This window comes from Ochotona princeps, chromosome X (genome assembly GCF_030435755.1).
Source record: "Ochotona princeps isolate mOchPri1 chromosome X, mOchPri1.hap1, whole genome shotgun sequence".
NCBI classification, from domain to species: domain Eukaryota; kingdom Metazoa; phylum Chordata; class Mammalia; order Lagomorpha; family Ochotonidae; genus Ochotona; species Ochotona princeps.
This window is the reverse complement of record NC_080865.1, coordinates 81,805,116-81,827,212: the sequence shown is the minus strand read 5'-3', so window position 1 is coordinate 81,827,212 and position 22,097 is coordinate 81,805,116. Positions and strand designations below refer to the sequence as shown.

At 35.8% G+C, this 22,097-nt stretch overlaps 1 protein-coding gene across 6 annotated transcripts in view; it reads left to right on the top strand.

Moving 5' to 3' along the window:
• The window catches only part of CUL4B (cullin 4B), a 46,764-nt gene extending 26,318 nt beyond the window's left edge, over nt 1-20,446 (top strand). For 3 of the 6 annotated variants that reach the window (XM_058659065.1, XM_058659068.1, XM_058659067.1), the window contains exons 4-21: nt 1,517-1,620; nt 2,108-2,177; nt 3,442-3,515; nt 4,871-5,033; nt 5,265-5,354; nt 5,626-5,708; nt 6,332-6,399; nt 7,844-7,962; nt 8,718-8,910; nt 10,092-10,196; nt 10,627-10,737; nt 11,093-11,184; nt 12,079-12,186; nt 12,970-13,083; nt 13,802-13,907; nt 14,943-15,115; nt 18,016-18,168; nt 20,281-20,446. In XM_058659065.1, the coding sequence (XP_058515048.1) occupies nt 1,517-1,620; nt 2,108-2,177; nt 3,442-3,515; nt 4,871-5,033; nt 5,265-5,354; nt 5,626-5,708; nt 6,332-6,399; nt 7,844-7,962; nt 8,718-8,910; nt 10,092-10,196; nt 10,627-10,737; nt 11,093-11,184; nt 12,079-12,186; nt 12,970-13,083; nt 13,802-13,907; nt 14,943-15,115; nt 18,016-18,168; nt 20,281-20,376 (2,022 nt within the window). In that variant the 3' untranslated portion in view covers nt 20,377-20,446. The remainder of the gene's footprint in view (nt 1-1,516; nt 1,621-2,107; nt 2,178-3,441; nt 3,516-4,870; nt 5,034-5,264; nt 5,355-5,625; nt 5,709-6,331; nt 6,400-7,843; nt 7,963-8,717; nt 8,911-10,091; nt 10,197-10,626; nt 10,738-11,092; nt 11,185-12,078; nt 12,187-12,969; nt 13,084-13,801; nt 13,908-14,942; nt 15,116-18,015; nt 18,169-20,280) is intronic. The other 3 variants (XM_058659066.1, XM_004587658.4, XM_036497858.2) reach the window with 1 other exon arrangement.
• Nucleotides 20,447-22,097: the final 1,651 nt, after the last annotated feature.

Here is a 22,097-nt window from a genome sequence, read left to right as displayed (position 1 = left end):
TAGTATAAGCAAGAAAGTGAGAAATGCTGAAAAAAATGAGTCATTCAAAAGAAACATCTAGATGCTATGAGAAGAACGCTAAAGAAAGAAAGGGAACATTCTACAGAAGAACAATGTGGCCTCAGAGACACAGAAAATAAATACACCTGAAGGCATTTGTGACATAAGCCCTAAGTTCTCAGGCAAATGGTTGGAGGAGATTCATCCTTGTTGCGTCATAGATGATGCATCTCGCTGGCTTAGCTGTTTCCTAATGAGGTGTGGCAACTTCCCTCCAACAGTGTGGGTCCTTTTTTTTTTTTTTTTTTTAATTTTTATTACAAAGTCAGATATACTGAGAGGAGGAGAGACAGAGAGGAAGTGGAGCTGCCGGGATTAGAACCAGCGGCCACATGGGATCAAGGCGAGGACCTTAGCCACCAGGCCATGCTGCCGAGCCCTGGGTCTTTCTTTTAAGTTTTATATAGTGGGCCTGCATATTCAATATTGAATGCAATATTTAACTACATATTCATAAAATTCCACTCCAACAACAGAACTTGACTGCCTTCTCATTCCCGTCAGTCCGTTTTAAAAGAATCTTTGCCTTCTGTTGTGAGAAAGAAATCCTAGTGTTAAATAAAAGTCCTTATCACTTGGAAAAGTAGATTGTATCAGGGTTCACCAAAATTGTTTTACCATGCCTGTCTTAAATTTAAAATCTTAGACCCTGCACGGTAGCCTAGCAGCTAAAGTCCTTGCCTCGCACATACCAAGATTCCATATGGGCACCGCTTCTGGTCCTGGTGGCCCTGCTTCCCGTCCAGCTCCCTGCTTGTGGCCTGGGAGGGCGGTTGAGGATGCCCCAAAGCCTTGGAACTCTGCACACATGTGGGAAACCTGGAAGAATGTCCAGGTTCCTGGCTTCGCATAGGCTTAGCTGCGGCCATTGCAGCCACTTGAGGAGTGAACCAGCAGACCGAAGTTCTTTCTCCGTCTCTCTTCCTTTCTGTATATCTGACTTTCCAATAAAAATAAATAAACCTTTTTTAAAAATTTGAAAGTCTTTATAAAAACTCTGAAAACTCACTGAAATCTAACTTGTCCTTTTGGGATTTGAGTGTAAAGGAAAACCAACTCAGATATTAGAAAGAAGAAAGAAATACAGTCATTTCTGTCATAATGTACACATTTTAAAACCTCTATGTAGTCTAAAAGGTGGTTGAAATTCCTTGATATTCTGTCATACTCAGTATAAAATGTCTAGCAGTAATATCTGCTTTGTTCTATTCAGGAAAATTCAAGAAAGTATGATTTTAATGTAGTTGTAATTAACATGTAATATTGATAAGATATCTTCTAATCTAAAAATGGAGTTTAAAGTTAATACACCCACATAGATGTATTCTGTTGTTTTTTTAATCGTGTGTTAAATGGCTAAGTAACCTTACTATGCTGGTGTGCAGAAATATCATAACAATAGGAATTTGACGAAAAACAATTGACATCTTCTGTTTTCTTGTGTTTAATATTTCAGGCTGTAGAAAATCTCTGTTCTTACAAGATTTCTGCAAACTTGTACAAACAGCTGAGACAAATTTGTGAAGATCACATCAAAGCACAAATTCATCAATTCAGAGAATATCCTTTTAAAAAACAAAAATTTTCTTTTTCCTCTCTATCCTGTACTGTTGTACCCAGAATGAAGTAGAATGCCCATGCTTTATATATTTGTTATTTTTGTTCTTTGCGTTTCTAAGAAACAACTTTTGAATGTTAGCTTTAGAATCCAGATCTACATGTGCAATTTGTTTTAGTAGAATGTCTTTAGGTCTACTTTTTTATTCTAAAAAATATCCTTTTGAGGAAAGATAATTTTCAAAGGAAAATTGTGAACTCAATACATGATACTCAAGTATGCCTAAAACTATTTAAAGGTGCTTTTTAGTGGGATATGACTTTTTTGCAGTGTAAGAAAAATAGCATTTTGTTCAGTTGCTATTTAGCTTTATTCAGTATATAGGATATTTTATATTTAAGACAAGTATAAGATTTTAGTTTATATATGTATAATATATATATATTACTTGTACTGAACACTTTAAAATATCCTTAACATGTATCTTATGGATTCCTTGGATAGTGTTCTTTTTCTAAAAAAGATTGATAGGTGCTGGCAGAACCATTGCAGACAAATGGTAAGCTGGAAAAGTTGCATTACAAACACTATAGAAAAAAACAAAACAAAACAAAACATAAAAGATTCTTCAAATACTAGTTTTAAAAGCTTTGTAGTAGAGGAATTGCCTTAGTTACCTGCTTTTTGAATTGGAAAACACATTGGTTGAGTTTTTGATTTAAAAGCTGAAGGTTAGCAGGCATACTATTTCAGAATGACTTGTATCTTCGAATCATTTTCATCTGTTTAACACTTAACCAAAGTATTTATATCATTAAAAGGTTGCATTTTGTCTGTGACTGTTGGTGGGTAACCTGTCTGCTGTTTGATTACCTGTGAGAATGGCCTGATGATGTTTTGCTTTATTCAGATCACAACCTTTTCCCTTTTCCCTAGTTATACAAATTTATATTTATACCTTTTATACTTCAAAAATCTTAAAGTATATCCCTCCCTCCTCCCAAAAAAACCAACCTGTATAGTTTATACCAGTGTCATCCCGTTACTATTGTAAAGGAAGAATCTTTCAGCGTTCCTTTCATTACATTTTTCAGTTATTTCCTGAATAGCAAGAAAAGTCAGCCATTTTAAGTATCTGTAAACTACAACAGTGATTAAGAAAGAATAGGTGCCAGCATTGTGGCGTGGTGTGTTTGGATGCCTGTGATGACTTAAATTCTCATACCTGAGTTTGTGTCCTGGCTGTTTCAGATCCCATCCAGTACCTGGGAAAGCAATGGAAAATGACCCACTTGATTCGCTGCACTCTTGGTTGGAGTATCAGGCTCCTGGCTTTAGCATGGCCCTGCCCCAACCATTGTGATCATCTGGGGAATGAAGCAGCAGATAGAATATCTCTCTGGAAGATATCTCTCTCAGTCACTCTCATTCTTGATGTCACTCTCACTCTGCTGCTCTACCCATCAATAAACAAACCTTGTTTTAAAAAACAATAGTTTAGGGCTTGGCGGCGTGGCCTGGTGGCTAAGGTCCTTGCCTTGATCCCATGTGGCCGCTGGTTCTAATCCCGGCAGCTCCACTTCCTCTCTATCTCTCCTCCTCTCAGTATATCTGACTTTGTAATAAAAATAAAGTAAATCTTTAAAAAAAAAAAACCAATAGTTTAAAGAAAATGGTTAGGAGCATATTCTCAGGTGGATGTATTTATCTTCATGTTTGATCTTAGTCCAGTTATTTATGAACCCTTTAGTGTATTGTTATTTTTCATAATTTTTCACATTGAAAATATTATATAAAACTTGATTTTTCCCCCCCATTGGCAGATCATGATCAGGAGCATCTTTCTATTTCTGGATAGAACTTACGTTCTTCAGAATTCAATGCTGCCATCCATTTGGTAAGGATACCGGAAAAATGTTAGGAAAAGATTGTTACGAATCACAATCAGATGAGTATAGCAGGAAGTAAAGACACGTTATAGTATGCAACTCTACTCCCAAATAAAAGGACTTCCAATGAACTGTTAAATGTACCTTAACAATATAGATTTTTCTACCATCACCTATACTTAACACTGCCATGATACACTTACATAGCAGAACGATGGACTTGTGACTATTGCTGAAGTACTATACCGCCTTAATAATATGGGAGAAAGTGAAAGGGGGAAGAAAGGAGTGGGAAAAGAGGGAGCTGGAAAAAATCCCTATACCTACAAAACCATTTCATAGAAAATAATAACAATAATAAAAAACAAAAAATGAAAAAAATCCATTGATCATCCTAAAAAATTTGCAATCAAATATTAATTATACTAATGACAGCAAAACAGTATTGTGAATATTTTCCTTGGTTGTTCACATTTGACTTCTAGTCATTTTTGTTTTCTTAATCCTATTTTGCATGTTTTGATACTGAAAGTAGCTAACTTTCCCTGAACATATATTTATTTATGAAAAAATTTTTGTTAGCCAAGATTTGCTCTGGAGTACCAATGAATGTGAATAATTTTGTTGCCTATCCTCAGGAGTTCACTTATTTTCTTTTAATATTATTATGGAAAAGTCCATGTATATCCAAGAATCAGAGTAATGCAATGGACTCTTCCCTCACAAGGTGCATAACATCTACAGCAGTGATCAGAGTTCATTGATTTAAAATATGGAAACCAGGTAATGGATGACCAAATAAGGCTTTCAGTACTAGTACAGTGGAAGTTATTTTTTATCTTTTGATTTGACCAAGAAACTGATCAGAGAAAATAATAAAACAAAACGTAGTTACACTGGGTGGGGTTTCTCCCTTAATATTCCCCTCTACCCCAGAAACATGAAGGAAACAATGTGGAAATGCTAGTCTTACCCGCTTTCCTGTCGCCCTTGAGCCTTTTTACCCTAATTAGCTATGTTAAGATTGTAAAAAACAAAATTAAAAAATGGAAAAATATAATTAAGATTAGAGAAAAAATAAACAAAATATATACAAAAAATATATAGAAGAAATGTTCCCGGGGGAAAAAAAACTTAGCTACAGTGGAAGACTGGGATTTTGTTTTGGTTCTCTTTAAAAACAAAATGAGCTTCCTGTATGGTTTAATCTAATAATGTTATTCAGAATTAAATGTGTGGATTTTATCCTTTTTTAATTGCTGCTTCAAAGCCTGGAGACTTAATTTACATGTGGTAAGAGCTTAAGCAAAGTTTTTTAGGAGTGATGATGTTGTAAATTAAATTGTATGTATTTTTGTTTCAGGGATATGGGACTGGAGTTATTTAGGGCACATATTATAAGTGACCAGAAAGTCCAGAATAAGACAATTGATGGCATTCTTCTCTTAATTGAGAGGGAAAGAAATGGTGAAGCAATTGATAGAAGTTTACTCCGAAGCCTTTTAAGTATGCTCTCCGATTTACAAGTAAGCTAACCACTTCACTTATTACGCAGCTCATTATTCTCCTTGTTTGATGTCTAAAACCAAATTCATAGACCTTTCCACATTGAGGACATTTAGTAAATATTTGTTGAATTAAGATTTTATTTAATATTAATACAATTCCATTACTATTTATTAAATTTATCGAATTCAGTTTCATTAGTAATAATATTTGTGATTACTAATATTAATATTTTGTTTTGCCCCTTCCAGATTTATCAAGATTCTTTTGAACAACGATTTTTGGAAGAAACTAACCGGCTTTATGCAGCTGAAGGCCAAAAATTAATGCAAGAAAGAGAGGTATTTAAAAATCATGAGTAATAAACTCACCATCGATTCTGTGGACCTTATTTTGTAGTACATAAACTACCCTTTGCATTTAGCTTTGCAACATTTTGGTGTTTTTCTCTCACTTGTGTGCTGAATTCTAGACCATAAACTCTACCCATAATTTTGCGTATGATTTCAGCCATGTCACATTGACAGGGTTCTCTCCAGGGATCTTTTGGACTTGACAATTTCTGAATGATTTATGAGGAGGAAATAATAATGTAACAAATTATCATTGTAGGTTCCTGAATATCTTCATCATGTTAACAAACGTCTAGAAGAAGAAGCAGACAGACTTATTACATATTTAGATCAAACTACCCAGTAAGTAATACATGCTCAGCTTAACAAACTACTGTCTGGTTACTGAAGACATTTTATTTTTAGGCATCCTAAACATGTTAGTACCTATTTTCAAGTGTGATATAGATTTTTTTTTTAGCTGTTATTTTTGTAATACAAACTTCAAGCCAGATTCCTCTAACTACATTTAATCAATGATTACATTATTGTCTAAGTATTTTTAAGAGGTAATTTAAAAATATTATTAGAAATGGATGGGGTCTTTAAAATCTTTAGACCAATTAAAATTCAGTGAATGTTCATAGAAGAAACTGGTTGTGTGTTTAACCATTACCAACTATGGAATTCCTGTCAGTAGCATAGATAACTTTGCTTTGCCAATAAAAGCAGAGAAACTTGGAAAAAGCCAGCCATGGCAAGATCATGGAATTACTGAATTTTTTTTATATAAATAAAATTTGAATGGTGCAGTTTTCCTTCTAGCTATAAAGTAACTCTGACTGCTAATAAATTTATATATATGATAGAAATATTAAAATTGACATAAAATGAATTATTTGATCCTCCCTTACCTTCCCCTTGTAGAAGCTTTAAATGTTCAAGACAATTAAATGTCAGTAATTTAACCCTTTTTTTCCTTGTAGGAAGTCATTAATTGCTACTGTAGAAAAACAACTTCTAGGTGAACATTTAACAGCAATTCTTCAGAAAGGTAATTTGTAAATAAGAAGTTACTTTTTAAATACTAGTGACAAACAAGTAGGGAATTTTAAAAATGACCATTTTTAATTTTTAACAAGATTTACTTGAAAAGCAGAGTTACAGAGGGAGAGAGAACATGTGCATGCAGTATTGAAAGATCGTTAATCCACTGGTTTACTCCCCAAATGGCTACACCGCCCAGGACTGGGCCTGGATGAAACCAGGAGCCAGGATCTCTGTCCGAGTTTCCTGCATGGTTTGGGTCGTCATCTGCTGTCTCCCAGGCACATTAGCAGGAAGCCTGGATGTGAAGTGTGGATAGTCATGACTCTGACCAGGTATTCTGATGTGGGATGCATGATTCACAAGCCATGGCTTAACCTGCTGTATCACAGTGTCCACCTCTGTTACCCTTTTAATGGCAGATGGCTGTATTTATTAGGGTAGATGCAACCCTTTCATAAGAGGCAACTTTCTGAAATACCACTTTATTTAATTGAAAGATACAGGGACTATTCACCAAACGGGGGGAAAAAAATGTAGGCTAGGGTATTTGGCCAGGTGCATGCCTCCCACATCAGAGTATCTGGGTTTTATTCTGACTCTGGTTTCCTACTAATGCATCCCCAGGGGGCGGGGGGTGTGATAGCTCCAGTGATTGGGTTCCCGCCGCTCATTTGGCATATGGGAAACTGGCAAATAGGAAAACGGAGAGAGACATAGAAGAATCTCTCTTTTCTCCATCTCTCAGCTCTTAAAAGAAAATTAAAAAAAAAAAAAACAAGCACTGGAAATTTAGGAGGTCTTCACTTACTAGAGTAAGGAAAAGCATTCCTTTTTGCATGGAAATGTTTGTTGTTGATTGCAGGAAAGCTAAGCACCCCCACTCCCACCAAGAAGGCAAAACACTTCTAAGAGATAGTGTATACCTTGAATTTTATTTCATCAGTCTCACAAAATAGTCAAAAACCGCGTTTCTTTTCATCTTATTTTGTGTATAAAAGGTGTATTTAGAATTTTAATGCAGTCCCACTTTTAGTTCATTTTAAAAAGCAAATAGAGAACATCATTTAGCTAGACCTCTCTGTGCACTACTTGTGATATATCAAAGGTCATATTTAGTGCTGTAAAATATACCATGCACAGTAATGCTGTATTTTAAGTATCTATAATTTCTGTAAAACAGTTCTTGTAAATTGGTTTATGCACTTGATCTACCATGCTAAATGACATAATTGTGGTCAACTATTTGTATAATGATCAAAGTAGCTATATTTTGGTTCCATCTGGAAAAGTGATTGGGTTTAATTCAAAGAAAAGCTCTACACTTAAATACAGCACCTAGTTAAGACCACTATCGCAATAGTGATTTCAGCTTAAATTATGTTATCTGATTATTTTGTTTACTTCCTTGTTTTTCATATATTAATTCCAAAATCTGTGTGAATATTCAGGTTTAAATAATCTCCTCGATGAAAACCGAATTCAAGATTTGTCTCTCCTGTATCAGCTGTTTAGTAGAGTTCGAGGTGGCGTTCAGGTTCTCTTGCAACAATGGATTGAATACATCAAGGTATAAACGGTCTACCTCTGATTTTGCTTTTTCATGGTTTATAATCAACATACCCATGGCATGTGTTAGCAAGTGTTACAGCCATTTTTTTTTTTTTTTTTAGATCAAGGATATTTTGATATTTTTACTGAAAAGTAAAGAAAATTTTGAGGTCAGCTTGAAAATGATATAGCTGTGTGCAGATCAGGAGTAAGATCTGATTGAGGTCTGATGTGATTTGTAGTTTCAACACTTTCAGCAATGATTGTTGGGGGAAGAAAAGGACTGTTTCAACCCCAAGCTTTTCTCCTTTCTTTAATCTCATACTTAAGTCTGATCGTTGTTTTTTTTTTAAAGATTTATTTATTGTTTTTATTGGAAAGGCAGATATACAGAGAAAAGGGGATACAGGGAAAGATCTTCTGTCCTCTGGTTCACTCCCCAAGCTGCTGCAATGGCCGGTGCTGCGCTGATCCAAAGCCACGAAGCCGGAACCTCTTCTGGGTCTCCCAAGCGGGTGCAGGGTCCCAAGGTTTGGGCCATCCTCGACTGCTTTCCCAGTCCACAAGCAGGGAGCTGGATGGAAAGTGGTGCTGCCGGGATTAGAACCGGTGCCCATATGGGATCCTGGCACATACAAGGCGAGGACTTTAGCTGCTAGGCTATTGTGCCAGGCCCAAATTTTTATTTTTTTTACATGCATGTGGTTAGAATATGATTTTACAGTTGTTTTCATTGTAGATAATTCCAGTAAAAGTGATAATTTTTGTTTCTAGGCTTTTGGCAGCACTATTGTAATTAATCCTGAAAAAGATAAAACCATGGTTCAAGAATTGCTGGATTTTAAAGATAAAGTTGATCATATAATTGATATATGCTTTCTGAAGAATGAAAAATTTATCAATGCCATGAAAGAAGCATTTGAAACATTCATTAACAAAAGACCCAATAAACCTGCTGAACTTATAGGTATTTTCTGTTTAATAAATAAAACTATTTAACATTTTTCTTTTATTCATAAAACCTCAATCTGAAATTTTGACAAAGTTGTATACTCACACCTCACTTATTTTGGGATTGTTTAATATGAAGTCTTTAAAAGTGTTTCTCAGAGCACAAATACAAGGACTGAAGTCCTTCAAGTCAAATCTCAAAGCTCCCGTGTCACACATGGGCTTTTTTGGTAAGACCATACATTGGCTATTTATGCCTGTTGATCATAAGCTGCTCTATTTTCCTTGCCTACAGTGACTTAGAAATGGGACAGATTGCTACTTCTAAAGACCTACCCTTAGGGCTTTAAGAAACAGCAGTGTGAAATACGGTTGCCAGTGAGAAAAGAGAAGGTCAAGGAAGAAAATAAACCTAATCGTTTGGGTCCTTTTGGTGTAAGGGTGTGGTGTATTACTGCAGTGCATCTTGGGTTTCCCCATCGAGTATACCTTAATGTCTGAGAAGCTCTAAGGTCCTCTGATAAAAGGATGAAAAGTTGTTCAAGTCCGCAGTTGATCCTTAGAAGTTTTACCAAGTTTGCCTTCTACTGTAATATATCTGGCTTATTCTAGTAGAAAAGCATTATTTAATATTGCTGATCATCAGTGTCAAGTGTCTGGTTTATTAGAAGAGTATTGTTTAAGATTGCTCACATCTGTGCCAAGTAGACACTCCCAAAAGATGTTGCATGGTTTTCAGCATCTGCTTATTTCCACAGAGGGTTATGTACAGCCTCCCACACAGATCACTTATATTCCTTTTCAGTAAGCATGGATACAACCTCTTGTATAATGGAAGTTCATTGCATTTAGATTCAGAAAATTTGGGTTTGAGTTCAGTGTATATTAGCTCTGTGATACTTTAACAGCTTACTTGATCTCCCCAACTTCAGAAACTTTTAAAAAATGCATTTCTGCTGGTATATGCAGGTGCTTTCATAGTAGATGAAAAAAACTACACATCTATTTCAAAAATTTTTTTGTATCCCCAAAACCTTTTGTTTGGTTTTCACTTGAACTTTTTGATTAACTCTTGCACATATCTGATGAATTGAAAAAAAATTAAGATGATTATATTTCTGTTTGAGAGTGTATTAGGTGCCTAGTACCTCTTGGATCCCCATGATCATTAAGTAACAAATATCTCCCTTGTTCCAGCTAAATATGTCGATTCAAAGCTTCGTGCAGGCAACAAAGAAGCTACAGATGAAGAACTTGAGAAAATGTTGGATAAAATTATGATTATATTTAGATTTATCTATGGTAAGTTTTTCTTACTACTTTAAAAGTTTCATTTTAAAGTACTGAACAGACACTAGAAAGTATCATCATTCTAGAGGAGATACTTATTTGGAAATTAAAGATTAAAATTAAATTTTATTTATTGAATTATTGAGGAGACTGGAGGAAAGAGCCTGAATTTTTGTTACTGATTGTGATCTCTCAAATATTGGCACTAAAGTTACCAATCAACTAAAAGCTTTTCTGAAGAAAAGCTAATATAGTCTTAATCCTCTACAATAAAGAATTTCGAAATGTCTAACAAAAATGTACCTCTAATACTTTTTGGATTTAACCAACTTGAGTAAACTATATGTAGTAAAATAATTTAGAGTAAGGATGTAATTAAGTACTTGAAAGTAGTTTTGTCAGAAATTTTGTTGAAATACTGAAAGTATTTTTTTTAATACAGGCAAGGATGTTTTTGAGGCCTTCTATAAGAAAGATTTAGCCAAACGTCTGTTAGTTGGGAAGAGTGCTTCTGTAGATGCTGAAAAATCAATGCTGTCCAAACTCAAACATGGTATGTTTGGCATTCTTTCTTTTCTTTGATTTCTGAGGGAAAATATTAACTGAATTGTTATTAAAAATAAAGCATTATTATTTTCATTATTTGTATAAGGTTTTTTCTTCAGTTATCTTACACCTTAATTAAAGATAAGAGTCTGTAATCTTATCTGTAATACTGTAATTCTGTAATACTATTAGAAGGTTTGTGAACTAGCAGACATATACTTTTGTATAAGAATTTGTTTATTCCTATGAGCAATTGTGGATCATATTTCATGATTAAGTAAGCCTTATATTCCACGCTTCCTGTTTTAAGTTCTTTCTGTTATGTCTTTAAAATATTACAAATGTATAAATGTGTTTTATAGAATGTGGAGCTGCTTTTACCAGCAAGCTTGAAGGAATGTTTAAAGACATGGAGCTTTCAAAAGATATCATGATTCAGTTCAAACAGGTAAAAGTGAGTTAAGTTCTTACTTAATCCTTTGAACTTAAATATACTTAGTTGTCTTCTTGATGATTTTTATTGACAAGGGAAATAGAAACCTATTTGTTGTAAATATGTCAAAACAACTTACATGCAACAGTGAAAACATAAACAGTGAAATGTAAGTATTTGATCTACTTTAGTGTATATTCTTAATAAACAGTCAAAACTCACACAAAAATAGAAATTAAGTGTGTTGAACTGGATTTACCACAAGAAGAGCTATAGTTAGTGGAAATAAGGCTTTTCCTGGCATCTAAGCACCTGCTAGCTTGTATGTGCAGAGAAAACAGGGAGGTGATGAAGTGGTTGTGTAGAAGATGATTTAGGTATAGGAGAACGGGGAGGTGATAAAGTGGTTCCTTTGGGAACATTGGGAATGAAAAACCTAGATTATTTGCTTCGCACTTTCCTCCTGGTCTTCCTTCCCCACTTCAGGTTACCCCTGCAAAACAGGCAGTGGAGCAAATGAAAAACTGGTGACTTGGGCTGGCTGGTGGGGTAAGGAATAGGGGGTTGCTGCATGGTTCTCCAAGTCCCCTGCAAAGGTGGGGACTGCAGGTGGCACTGGGGGAAAATAATAGAGATACTATAATAGTCCCGCAATATTTGTGAGAAATTATTTATATTGATAATGTTTATAATGAAATCTTGTGATTCTTGTATGCCACTGTATCAAAATGTTACCCTGTGTGTTTATGTAGCGCATTTTGTGAGGCTTGAAGGCTTCATTTAAAGTCCTTTTAATAACTAATTTTTATCTTAATGATAGTAGTACAGTTTTATAGTGGGGAACTTGATATAAATGAGTCATTATTAAGATATGAAATATATGTACTGAAGTATGTATTATCGATCTTCTTATAGTATATGCAGAATCAGAATGTACCTGGAAATATTGAACTAACTGTGAATATTCTGACAATGGGTTATTGGCCAACATACGTGCCTATGGAAGTTCATTTACCCCCAGAGGTAAGAGCTGCTATTTAGAACCCAAGTTAGAGGCATGGAAATCATAACACTTTTGTTCTGCTTGTTATTCAAAAGCGTGTATCAAGCATATGTCAGTAAAGGCATCGATACCAAATACCCGCTGTAATACTATTTTCTTATTGTATTTACATTCCAGGGTCCAATTTAGTACACAGCTAATGATACCAAGTTTCTGGGTTCACAGCCAGTTTATGCAACTCTTCTTCCTCTCTGCACGTTATGCCCCTCCTTCTGCCCAGCTAGAAAACGTTTTTGCCTGTGTTTTGTCTGATGACAGATTGCTAAATGATGAGTGCTCAGTGATTCCATCATAACTCCTGAGAAAATGTCTAGCCCAGAATTGAAGTCTAGAAAAGGGGTTAGGCTAGAGAAAGAGATACTGAGAATTCTCTTTGGAGATGGCGGTGGGAGCCCAGGGAGTAGATCTCCCTCAAGAAAGGAGAGAGTATGAAAGCAGGAGAGAGGCAGAACTTTGGAAAAGGCTCGTATTTCGCAGTGGTAGGAAGAGAATCTGGCAAACTAAACCAGTGTAAAAGCAGCAGTAAGGTAAAGGAACCAGCGTATTGCAGGTTTTAAAAGAAGAGATGATTAAAGGTATAGAGAGAATCTGATAAATGCTATGTAAAATAGGTGATGATAATAATGTTACCTAGTAACATAATAGTCTCTGAGATTTCCAGAAGCTATTACGTACACATGAGGTGTAGGTATAAAGAATGGTGAATGTGGATTTTAAATGAAGCCTTATTTTGTTTATTTTAGATGGTAAAGCTTCAGGAAATTTTTAAGACATTTTACCTAGGTAAACACAGTGGCAGAAAACTTCAGTGGCAGTCGACCTTAGGACATTGTGTGCTAAAAGCAGAGTTTAAAGAGGTAAGTGAATGTTCTCTAAACTTTGTTTTCCTCTTTTTCATCTTTAATATTGAGATCATCCCTCTTACCTGGATCTTTTAAGTCTGCTGTTTTATAAATGCATCATTGATAGCTACATGGAGACAGTGATAGCTTGCACATAAAAATACGGTCTTTTCCACAATTGAGTTGGTCCTTCTTAAAAAATAAATAAATAAATAAAAAGCAACTAAGCCTCTTCCTCTCATCCTTTCTCCACCTGTTATGACACAATTCATGTTGCCACTTCCTGATAGAAATCTTGTTGCTGGGAGCTGCAGAATAGAGTGGGAGTTATGGGGAACAGTGCCCATATCAAATTTCAAAAACTCCTGCAGCTTTTCATGACTTATCTGAATGAAGTAAGTTGAAAATGAAATATTGATTTGCTACTGCTCGTGATGAAAATCTTCAGTGACACTTAACGCTGAGTTAATTTTCATTACTTTGTTCTGTTTTAATTACAAAGCTTTAAAAAGACTCATTAAAAGGCTAACTGATCATTCCCTCTCTTTTGGATAGAATCCTACCCAAACCATACTTTCAACATACTGTATTACCACTCAGGTGGTTTTTCTGGACAATGCTGGGATGTTTTTAAATCCGCTAATTTTAAAATGCTTTTCCTGTAAGATGCTACTTATTTGAATTTTTCATGTGCTGTTTTTTTAATGGCTAAACACTACTACTTTTTCAACAGGGCAAAAAGGAACTCCAAGTCTCTCTTTTTCAAACACTGGTGCTGCTAATGTTTAATGAGGGGGAGGAATTCAGTTTAGAAGAGATCAAACAGGCTACTGGAATCGGTTTGTATTGAATCAGTTGATTAGCAGGCATTGTTAAGTGTCTGCTGTTTGTAGATATGTTAAGAGCTCTGGGGGGATAACGAAGGGATGATCCTACTCCTCCGTATCCTTAATATCACTGTGACTAAAAGGGGAATGGCACTTGAAATAATCTCAAAACCAAGTAAGTAGTAGTCTGTTGCTAGCTAGTTTTAGGGACACAAAATTGAGAAGACCCTCAAGATGGAAGTGAGAAAGGAGTCCCATCTTTAGGTTTGGAGCAGGGAGAAGGCATGTGGAACAAGGAAAATACCACTAGAAAAGGCTTTGACGTGGGAATGGCCACAACATAGACAGGAGATCTTAAAGTGTAGCACAGGAAAATGAGGTGCAGAATTAAATAATTAAACTGGACAGGGCCTGATCATAGAGAGCTTGATAAATCTGGAAAATAGAATATACATTATAAGCTCTCAAATTTGTGACACAATGGAAATAACTTACTCAGGCAGTGTACCTAGAATCATATAGGCGTCTTCAAGCTTGAACAGCTTCCAGCCCAGAGGCTATTACAGTAATACAGGCATAAAGTGATAAAGGGCTTAGAATAGAATGAAACCAACAGAATCAAGAAAGACTTTTTTAAAGAAGCCAGCACTGGATAAAGAACAGTTAAAAAGATATTTCCAACATTGCTCACAACAGTAGATGTGCCACTGTTAACAGAAAGAGAACACCATTTAATAGGGAGGCTGATAAATGAATGTAAATGTTCATACTATGTTTGATAATAATACAGCAAGGTAGAAGTGACCAAATACTGGGTTGGAGAGAATTGAAACGTCATTTCAGATTTGATAGTTACCCACATGGAATTACTACTAATACCTTTGGAAGACTACTCAGAAAATAAATCATCAGGACAAAGAGGATTCATTAGATAGAGTTGAGGGTGTACAGTTGGACTAGATGGGTATGACTAGTGGCTAGATTGAGGTTGAATGTGGTTGATGGTGCTGGTAGTAACAAATAACTAAGCTGCTGTTTCTTCTTCAGAGGATGGTGAGTTAAGGAGAACTTTGCAGTCATTAGCCTGTGGCAAAGCTAGAGTTCTGGCAAAAAATCCAAAGGGCAAAGATGTTGAGGATGGTGACAAGTTCATTTGTAATGATGATTTCAAACATAAACTCTTCAGGATAAAGATCAATCAAATCCAGATGAAAGAGACGGTATGTCTTTACTTTCTTTTAATCCTAATTTCACTGGAATGACTCATGTTCATAAGAGAAATGTAGAGAGAATATTTTCCCTTTTGAAACGTTATTTTTCTTACACTTACTTTTTTAAAATTTTATTTGAAAGGCAGAGAGACAGAAGAATGCTCGTTCCCTTCCCAAGTGCTTACAACAGCCAGGGGCATCCCAGGCCTAACTCAGGTGCCTGGAACCCAATCTGGATCTCCCATGAGGTTGGCAGGACCCCAAGCACTTGAGCCACTATCTGTTGACTTTGAGGTTGCGTTGTGGGAGGCTGGATTTCAGTTACAGAAAGTGGCACTCATCCAGACACTCTTGTATGGGATATGGGTGTTGCCAGACATCACTGCACCGATGCTCACCCCTAAAAATTATTTTCTATCTGTAATACTAGTAGTACCATTTGAATTTTTTGTACTTACTTCTACTTAGTTCTAGCTAAGTATATTTTGGTGTATTTGGTTTGGGCTTTTGTTTTCAGATTTATTTATTTTCATTGGAAAGGAAGATTTACAGAGAGAAGGAGAAACAGAGAAGGGCTTCCATCTGCTGGTTCACTCCTCAAGTGGCCACAATGGCCAGAGCTTAGCCAGTCTAGAGCCAGGAGCCTGGAGCCAGGTGCTTCCTCTGAGTCTCCCACATGGATGCAGGGTCTGGGACATCCTCTGCTGCCTTCCCAGGTCACAAGCAGGGAGCTAGGTGGAAATGGGGCAGCCAGGACACAAACTGGGACTCATACGGGATCCCGGCACTTGCACGAGTAGGATTGGCCAATTGAGCCTTTGTGCTAGACCTTGATTTTGTTTTGTTGTTGATGTTGTAGGAGGTTGACATCGATTGGTTTGACATTCAGTACAGTTTTGTATCGTGCTTAAATTCTCAGTATTTAGCCGGCTACACAGTGGTTCAATTGACTAATCCTGTACCTACAAACACCAGAATCCCATATCAGTGTCAGTCCATGTCCCAGCTGTTCCCATCCAGCTCCCTGTTTATCAGTTGGGAAGGTAGTGGAGGATGGCCCAAAGCCTTGGAGCCCTGCACCCACATGGGCTACCCAATAAATGAAATATCTTTCTTTCTGTCTCTTTCTCTATGTACATCTGCCTTCCAATAAAAATAAACCTTTTAAAAAAATAGTGTTTGGGGGTCCAGCGTGGTAACCTAGTGGCTGAAGTCCTCAACTTGCATGCACCACGATCCTATATGGGCCCCTAATATGGGTTCTAATCCCGGCAGTGCCACTTCCCATCCAGCTCCCTGCTGTGGCCTGGGAATTCAGTAGAGGATGACCCAAAGCCTTGGGACCCTGCACCCTCGTAGGAGACCCGGAGGGGACTCCAAACTCCTGGCTTCGGATCAGCATAGCTCCGGCCATTGCAACCACTTGGAGAGTGAATCAGTGGACAGAAGATCTCCCTTTCTGTCTCTCCTCTCTCTGTATATCTGACTTTCCAATAAAAAATAAAATAAATCTTTAAAAAAATAGTGTTTGACGTTTTTCCGTGTCATGAAATTCCTCAAGAACATAAGCTTTATAGTAGATAGTCTGACATGGCTAATACAGTTTCTTCAGCCACTGTTCATTATTGGACAGTTAAGTTCATAATATTTAGCATTATAAATAATACCGTAATTAACATCTTTGTACCTAGCTTCTAATTTCTCCAATACTTTCCTTATAGTAATTCCATGTATGCAGATTTCTTTGGGTCTTAAGAATCTGAATATTTTAAGTTTTTGTACATAATGCCATATTTTGTTCCAAGAAAGACCAAACCAATTTATACAGCATATGAGTGATTGCTGTTATTCCTTCACCAATACTAAAGCTTACATTTTCTTTTTGAAGTCTTTGCCAATCTACTGACAATAAAACTGAATGATTATAGTTAGTATTTCCTGTATTGCCATTGCAGGTGAATATTCTGTTAAGGAAACCAAATGCAGCAACCTGAAACTACTTGTTCAGTTCTAACAATGTATAATACAGTAGTCACAGGGATATAGGCAGGGATCAGCATAATAAAAAAAGCATTTGCATTTTTACATAGGCATCAGAGGCATGATGTTCCCTTAAAGGATTATCGTAACTTATAAAACATGTTGTGCAGCAGGAGTTTGTTGCAGTGGTTAATGTTTCTTGAAACTCCTGCAGCCCATGTGGGAGCATCTGGGTTTGGATTTTGGCTCCTGATTCCAGCTTTCTACTAAATGTACAACGTGGGTGAAAGCAGATGATGGCTCAAGTAATCTGGGTGCCTGCCACTCATGTGGGGTGTCCAGATTGAATTTAAGTGGAGAAAAAATTAAGATATATAAGAGAAATTTCTATAAAATCTAGACTTTATTTAGTTACTAAAAGGCTGTCATTTTTAATTCAGCATCAAGTATGGTAAACTGCTAGACACTTAGAAGAATGTAAGCACTAGCGGTATACGTTTCTGGCTTATATATTATAAAAGTTAATGTTCAAGGAATTTGACACTAACTAGTTTGCTTAGCTTCTTAATACCATTGTTTGAGTTAGAGTTTATAGTCAGTCACTTTATAGATGGGGTATTGTCATATAGAAAACTGGTCAACGACCCCTCATAGCTAATATATTTAGAACAGAATCAAAGAAAATAGTAAATTCTGTGCCAACCATCTCTACTTACAAAAAATCAATTCATAGATAATGCTTTTCTATTAAGTAATGTTGGTATTCATTGATTCAGGGAGATATAATTAGAAAGGAGCTATGTTTGCAGGGATTTTTTATGATGTCATTTATAAGGTTCCATTTAGATAATTGAATATGTTTAAAGTGATAAATGTCATGCCACTAAAATGTACGAATTTGTATGAGTAATGAAGTTTATGACTCTTAGGTTGAAGAGCAGGCAAGTACTACAGAAAGAGTATTCCAAGACAGACAGTACCAAATTGATGCTGCGATTGTTCGAATTATGAAGATGAGAAAGACACTTAGCCACAATCTACTTGTTTCAGAAGTATACAACCAATTGAAATTCCCAGTAAAGGTAGGTATTCTCTGTTTACATGTTGAGCTTATTATGAAAGAGAATGCATTCAATTTTCAGGCACAAATCTTATTTCAATATTGATGCATATGATTTTTTAAAATTGTTCAAATGGGGCAAGCTGTGAAAAATGAGAAAATAATTTCATATAACTCAAACCTGTAAGTTTAATCTGAGTAAGTCTTAAGTGTCTTGGCGGTATACAGATAACTAGTGTCTATTTAAAATTTTAGTAGTGGTTTTGATAAACTGAAATTGGTGATTTAATGGTTATGTTCCACAGTAAATGTCCAGTAACAAAGACCATATAGTGTAATGTTGTACTGGACTACTTTTAAATTCTAGAATATTCCCAAAGTTTTGTGTTGATAAACTGTTGATAGCAGTTTGGATAGACTCCTGGCTATTAGGATTTCGTTAAGCTTTGGATTTTGACATATCGTTTAGCACTTGACCTTATTTCCTCTTCTGTAAAATAGCAGTATTAGTAGTGTATACCTCATAGAATTACAAGCTTTACATCTGATCTTAAATGTGAAAAAGTTAACGCTGAACTTCATCTATTATAATAAGCTCTCAGTAGCTAATAAAGTAGGCTTTTCCTGTGTACCAAACCTGATGCAGCACTCTGACTCTCATGCTCTGCGTAAAAATTACTGCACTTGCAGCCAGGGAGTTCAGTGATGCTAGGGAACTTAAGGGACTGTTTTAATACATTTTGTGCTGATACTCTAGATCTTTTATTATGGAGAAGTCATTTTATCAAAACTTAAGATTACTGGATAAAATTATGGCCAAAGTTTTGACCACCCCATCAGACTCCTTTCCCTTCCATTTTATGTATTCTGAAAAGCTTAGCAGGCAAGATAACTTGACCCCTCCTTGTCTGTGGTTGCACATGCGCAGATTCAACCAACCAAAGATAAAAAAATTTTCAGAAAAATGGAGCTGTCCTGAAAATGAAGACTTTGTTTCTTGTTGTTATTCCCTAATCAGTACAGCATGGTAATTATTTACATAGGATTTATAGCATAATAGATATAAATAATTTAGAGTTGATTGTAATATATATGGAGGGATGTGCATAGGTTATATGCACATATAAGAGGCCTGAGCATCCTTGAATTTTGGCATGTGGGGAGGCTCTTAGAACAATAGCCTGCAGAAACCAAGGGATACCTGTATTTTTTATAGCTAGATACACATTCAAATATATAGTTGAATTTCGTCATCTGAGAGCTAAGAATACATTCATGAAGACAAATTATTTCTCTTGGTGATGTTTAAACTGCAACATTCAGAAGTCCAAGTCACTTCATACTAGGTTAAAGTTAGCTCTTATATTAAACCTGCAATAAGAAGGTTTGGATTATGAGTTACTAAATTATTTACGAAGCTATTTGGTAATTTTTAAAATCTTAGATCTTCCATCTACTGGTTCACTGTTTAAATGGCCGCACTGGCTGAGACTGGGCTAGGCCCAACCCAGAAGCCAGAAACTCCATCAGGTCTCCTATGTGGCTGGCAGGAGCCCAAGTACTTGAGCTGTCTTCTGCTGCTTTACTAGACATGCTAACTGGGACCGAGATTGGAAATAGAGCGACTAGGATTCAAACCAGTGCTCATATAATGCTGGTGTTACAGGCAGCAGCTTAATTCGCTAGACCATAACTCTGACACCGCATTTTAGTTTAGCTTACATGGATGAAATCTAACTTGGAGAATTAGTTTTTACCCTACGTTAAAAAAAAAAAAAAAAAAAAAAAGTGTTGTCTTCCCAAGCTATCTAGGCAACGTGAAGTTTCTGATTCCTCAAGCTGTAATGGACTCCTCGTGTGAAATTCTGTTATGTTTAGTCTTTTGTGTTTAACCCTACACAGTGTGATTGGTTCTGGGAAGATCTCTTTAAAATAAAAAAGTAGTAGAGAATTGAAGTAAATGTAAAATTTGTGACATAAAAATATTTCTCAACCTGACTTTTTCATTAATCTCTGAAATTAAATAATTTGCAACAAGATTAAACAAACCAAAGCCTTCTGCTTTTGACTGGACTTCTGAGTGGGTTTGAAACAATGATCATAAACTTATTGAACATTTGCTTTCTCTTAACAGCCTGCTGATCTTAAGAAGAGAATAGAATCCTTAATTGACCGGGACTACATGGAAAGAGATAAAGAAAATCCAAACCAGTATAACTATATTGCATAGAATGTTGGCTTTGCTGAATTTGGGGTCATATGCAGTAGCCAGTGGATAAAACTAACCTTTTGAACCTGTATTATCTGACTCATTTGTTTGTTTGTTTTAAACTACCAATGACCAAACGAAACAGTGTAATGGAAATAGTTGAGTGAGTGAACAATTTTTTCAGTGGTTAACATGCCCTTTTTAAAGAGTAATACTTACCTTTACAAAGAATGCTAATGAACACTTTGCATGTTATTTAGTATGATGTGCAGAAAACTCTTTTAAGAAAGTTTCTGGTCCTCATGGATTCTCTTTGGAACAAGGGAAGAGGTCCCTATGATTATTAAAAAGGGGGGGGTTCTTATACACACCATTAATGATGAGGCAAAAGGTCTATTTGCTTAAAATGTCATTTAAAGATACTTAAGCTGCATGCAAACTTTATTTACTGTACAGAGGTCTGGATGTATTTATCAAATAGAAAAACCACCCTGGACTTGATTGTTCACCTGTTTTGTGATTTCCCTTGAAAAGGAAAATGAACCGTCATAGCTATTGAGATTTTACTAGGTAATACTCTGTTACTCTGAAAGGGATGTTTTAAAGAGAACTTACTTGGAAACAAGTTTTCAAGTAGGGGAACAATTGCTAATTTAGTATCATATATTCACATCCTAAAATTTTCCATTTATGAGTGTGGGATGTGTATTGCGTGGTTTAGCGCACCATGTTTACTGTGCTGATTAACAGGTACTTCTGAAAACAGCTAAAATAGGGAATTGCTGTTCCGTTATACCAGAGGAACATCATCAGAGAGAAAACTCCAACTCTCTTCATATTAAAAATGAATATATAAAAGTTATAAAAGTGACCAAAACCAATGTTTCATACCTTTTTACAGGAGCAAAAAAATTACTAGTTTTCAACCTAGTTTTAGACCTTAAGTGTTGTTTGGACAGTTTTGTCTTTACGTTGTACCAGTTGTTGATATTCACAACCTTCCTAGGATTTACCTATTTTCTCTACCATTCCTGTTTTCTCCACCAGCATTTTTTTTTCTTTTTTGGAAGCATCCCACTCATTGTTGATAAATGAGCCTTTACTGTCATCCATATTGTACCTTCCTAAAACCCTAAGTAAATAAGTCCTCTATCATTTTCTTCATATACTTACTATTTGAGAATGTCAAAATCTGTGTTTACCCTTTAAGAATTGCTTTAAGAGTTCTCATAGCTACTAGATCCCTAATTCTTTAGGGGAATGTCCCAAGATTGTTCATACATGGAGAAATGACAAAGTATTATTTTTCAAATTGATAATGTGAGTTAAAGGCTTCCGTTTACCATCAGTGATTTTTTTTTTAATTCTTATTTTTCATTGAAACTTTGAAGGTAACTGATATGGAAAAGCAGAAACTAGTGTTCTTTTTTTAAAATCAGAACTACTTTCAGGCTTTTTGCGCAACAGCGTATTTCCTTGCCTATTCAGAGCCGTTAGGAGGAATGCTTAGATCCTAAACTTCAACTGAGGAGTTGTTGGGATCCTGTGTCTACCATAGATTATTTTTTTGAATTCTCGAAGACCTGTGGCCATCTACATATTTAAAAGTTGCCTGTTTCTCTCTAATTGCATCAACTTGCACAATTTTGTCTAACTGTAGGGTTTAGAGTTCTTCCTAATTCTTTCTGAATAGCCATCACCTGTGTTTTCTCCACTCCTCTCTGGTCGTCTCACAAGAGTGC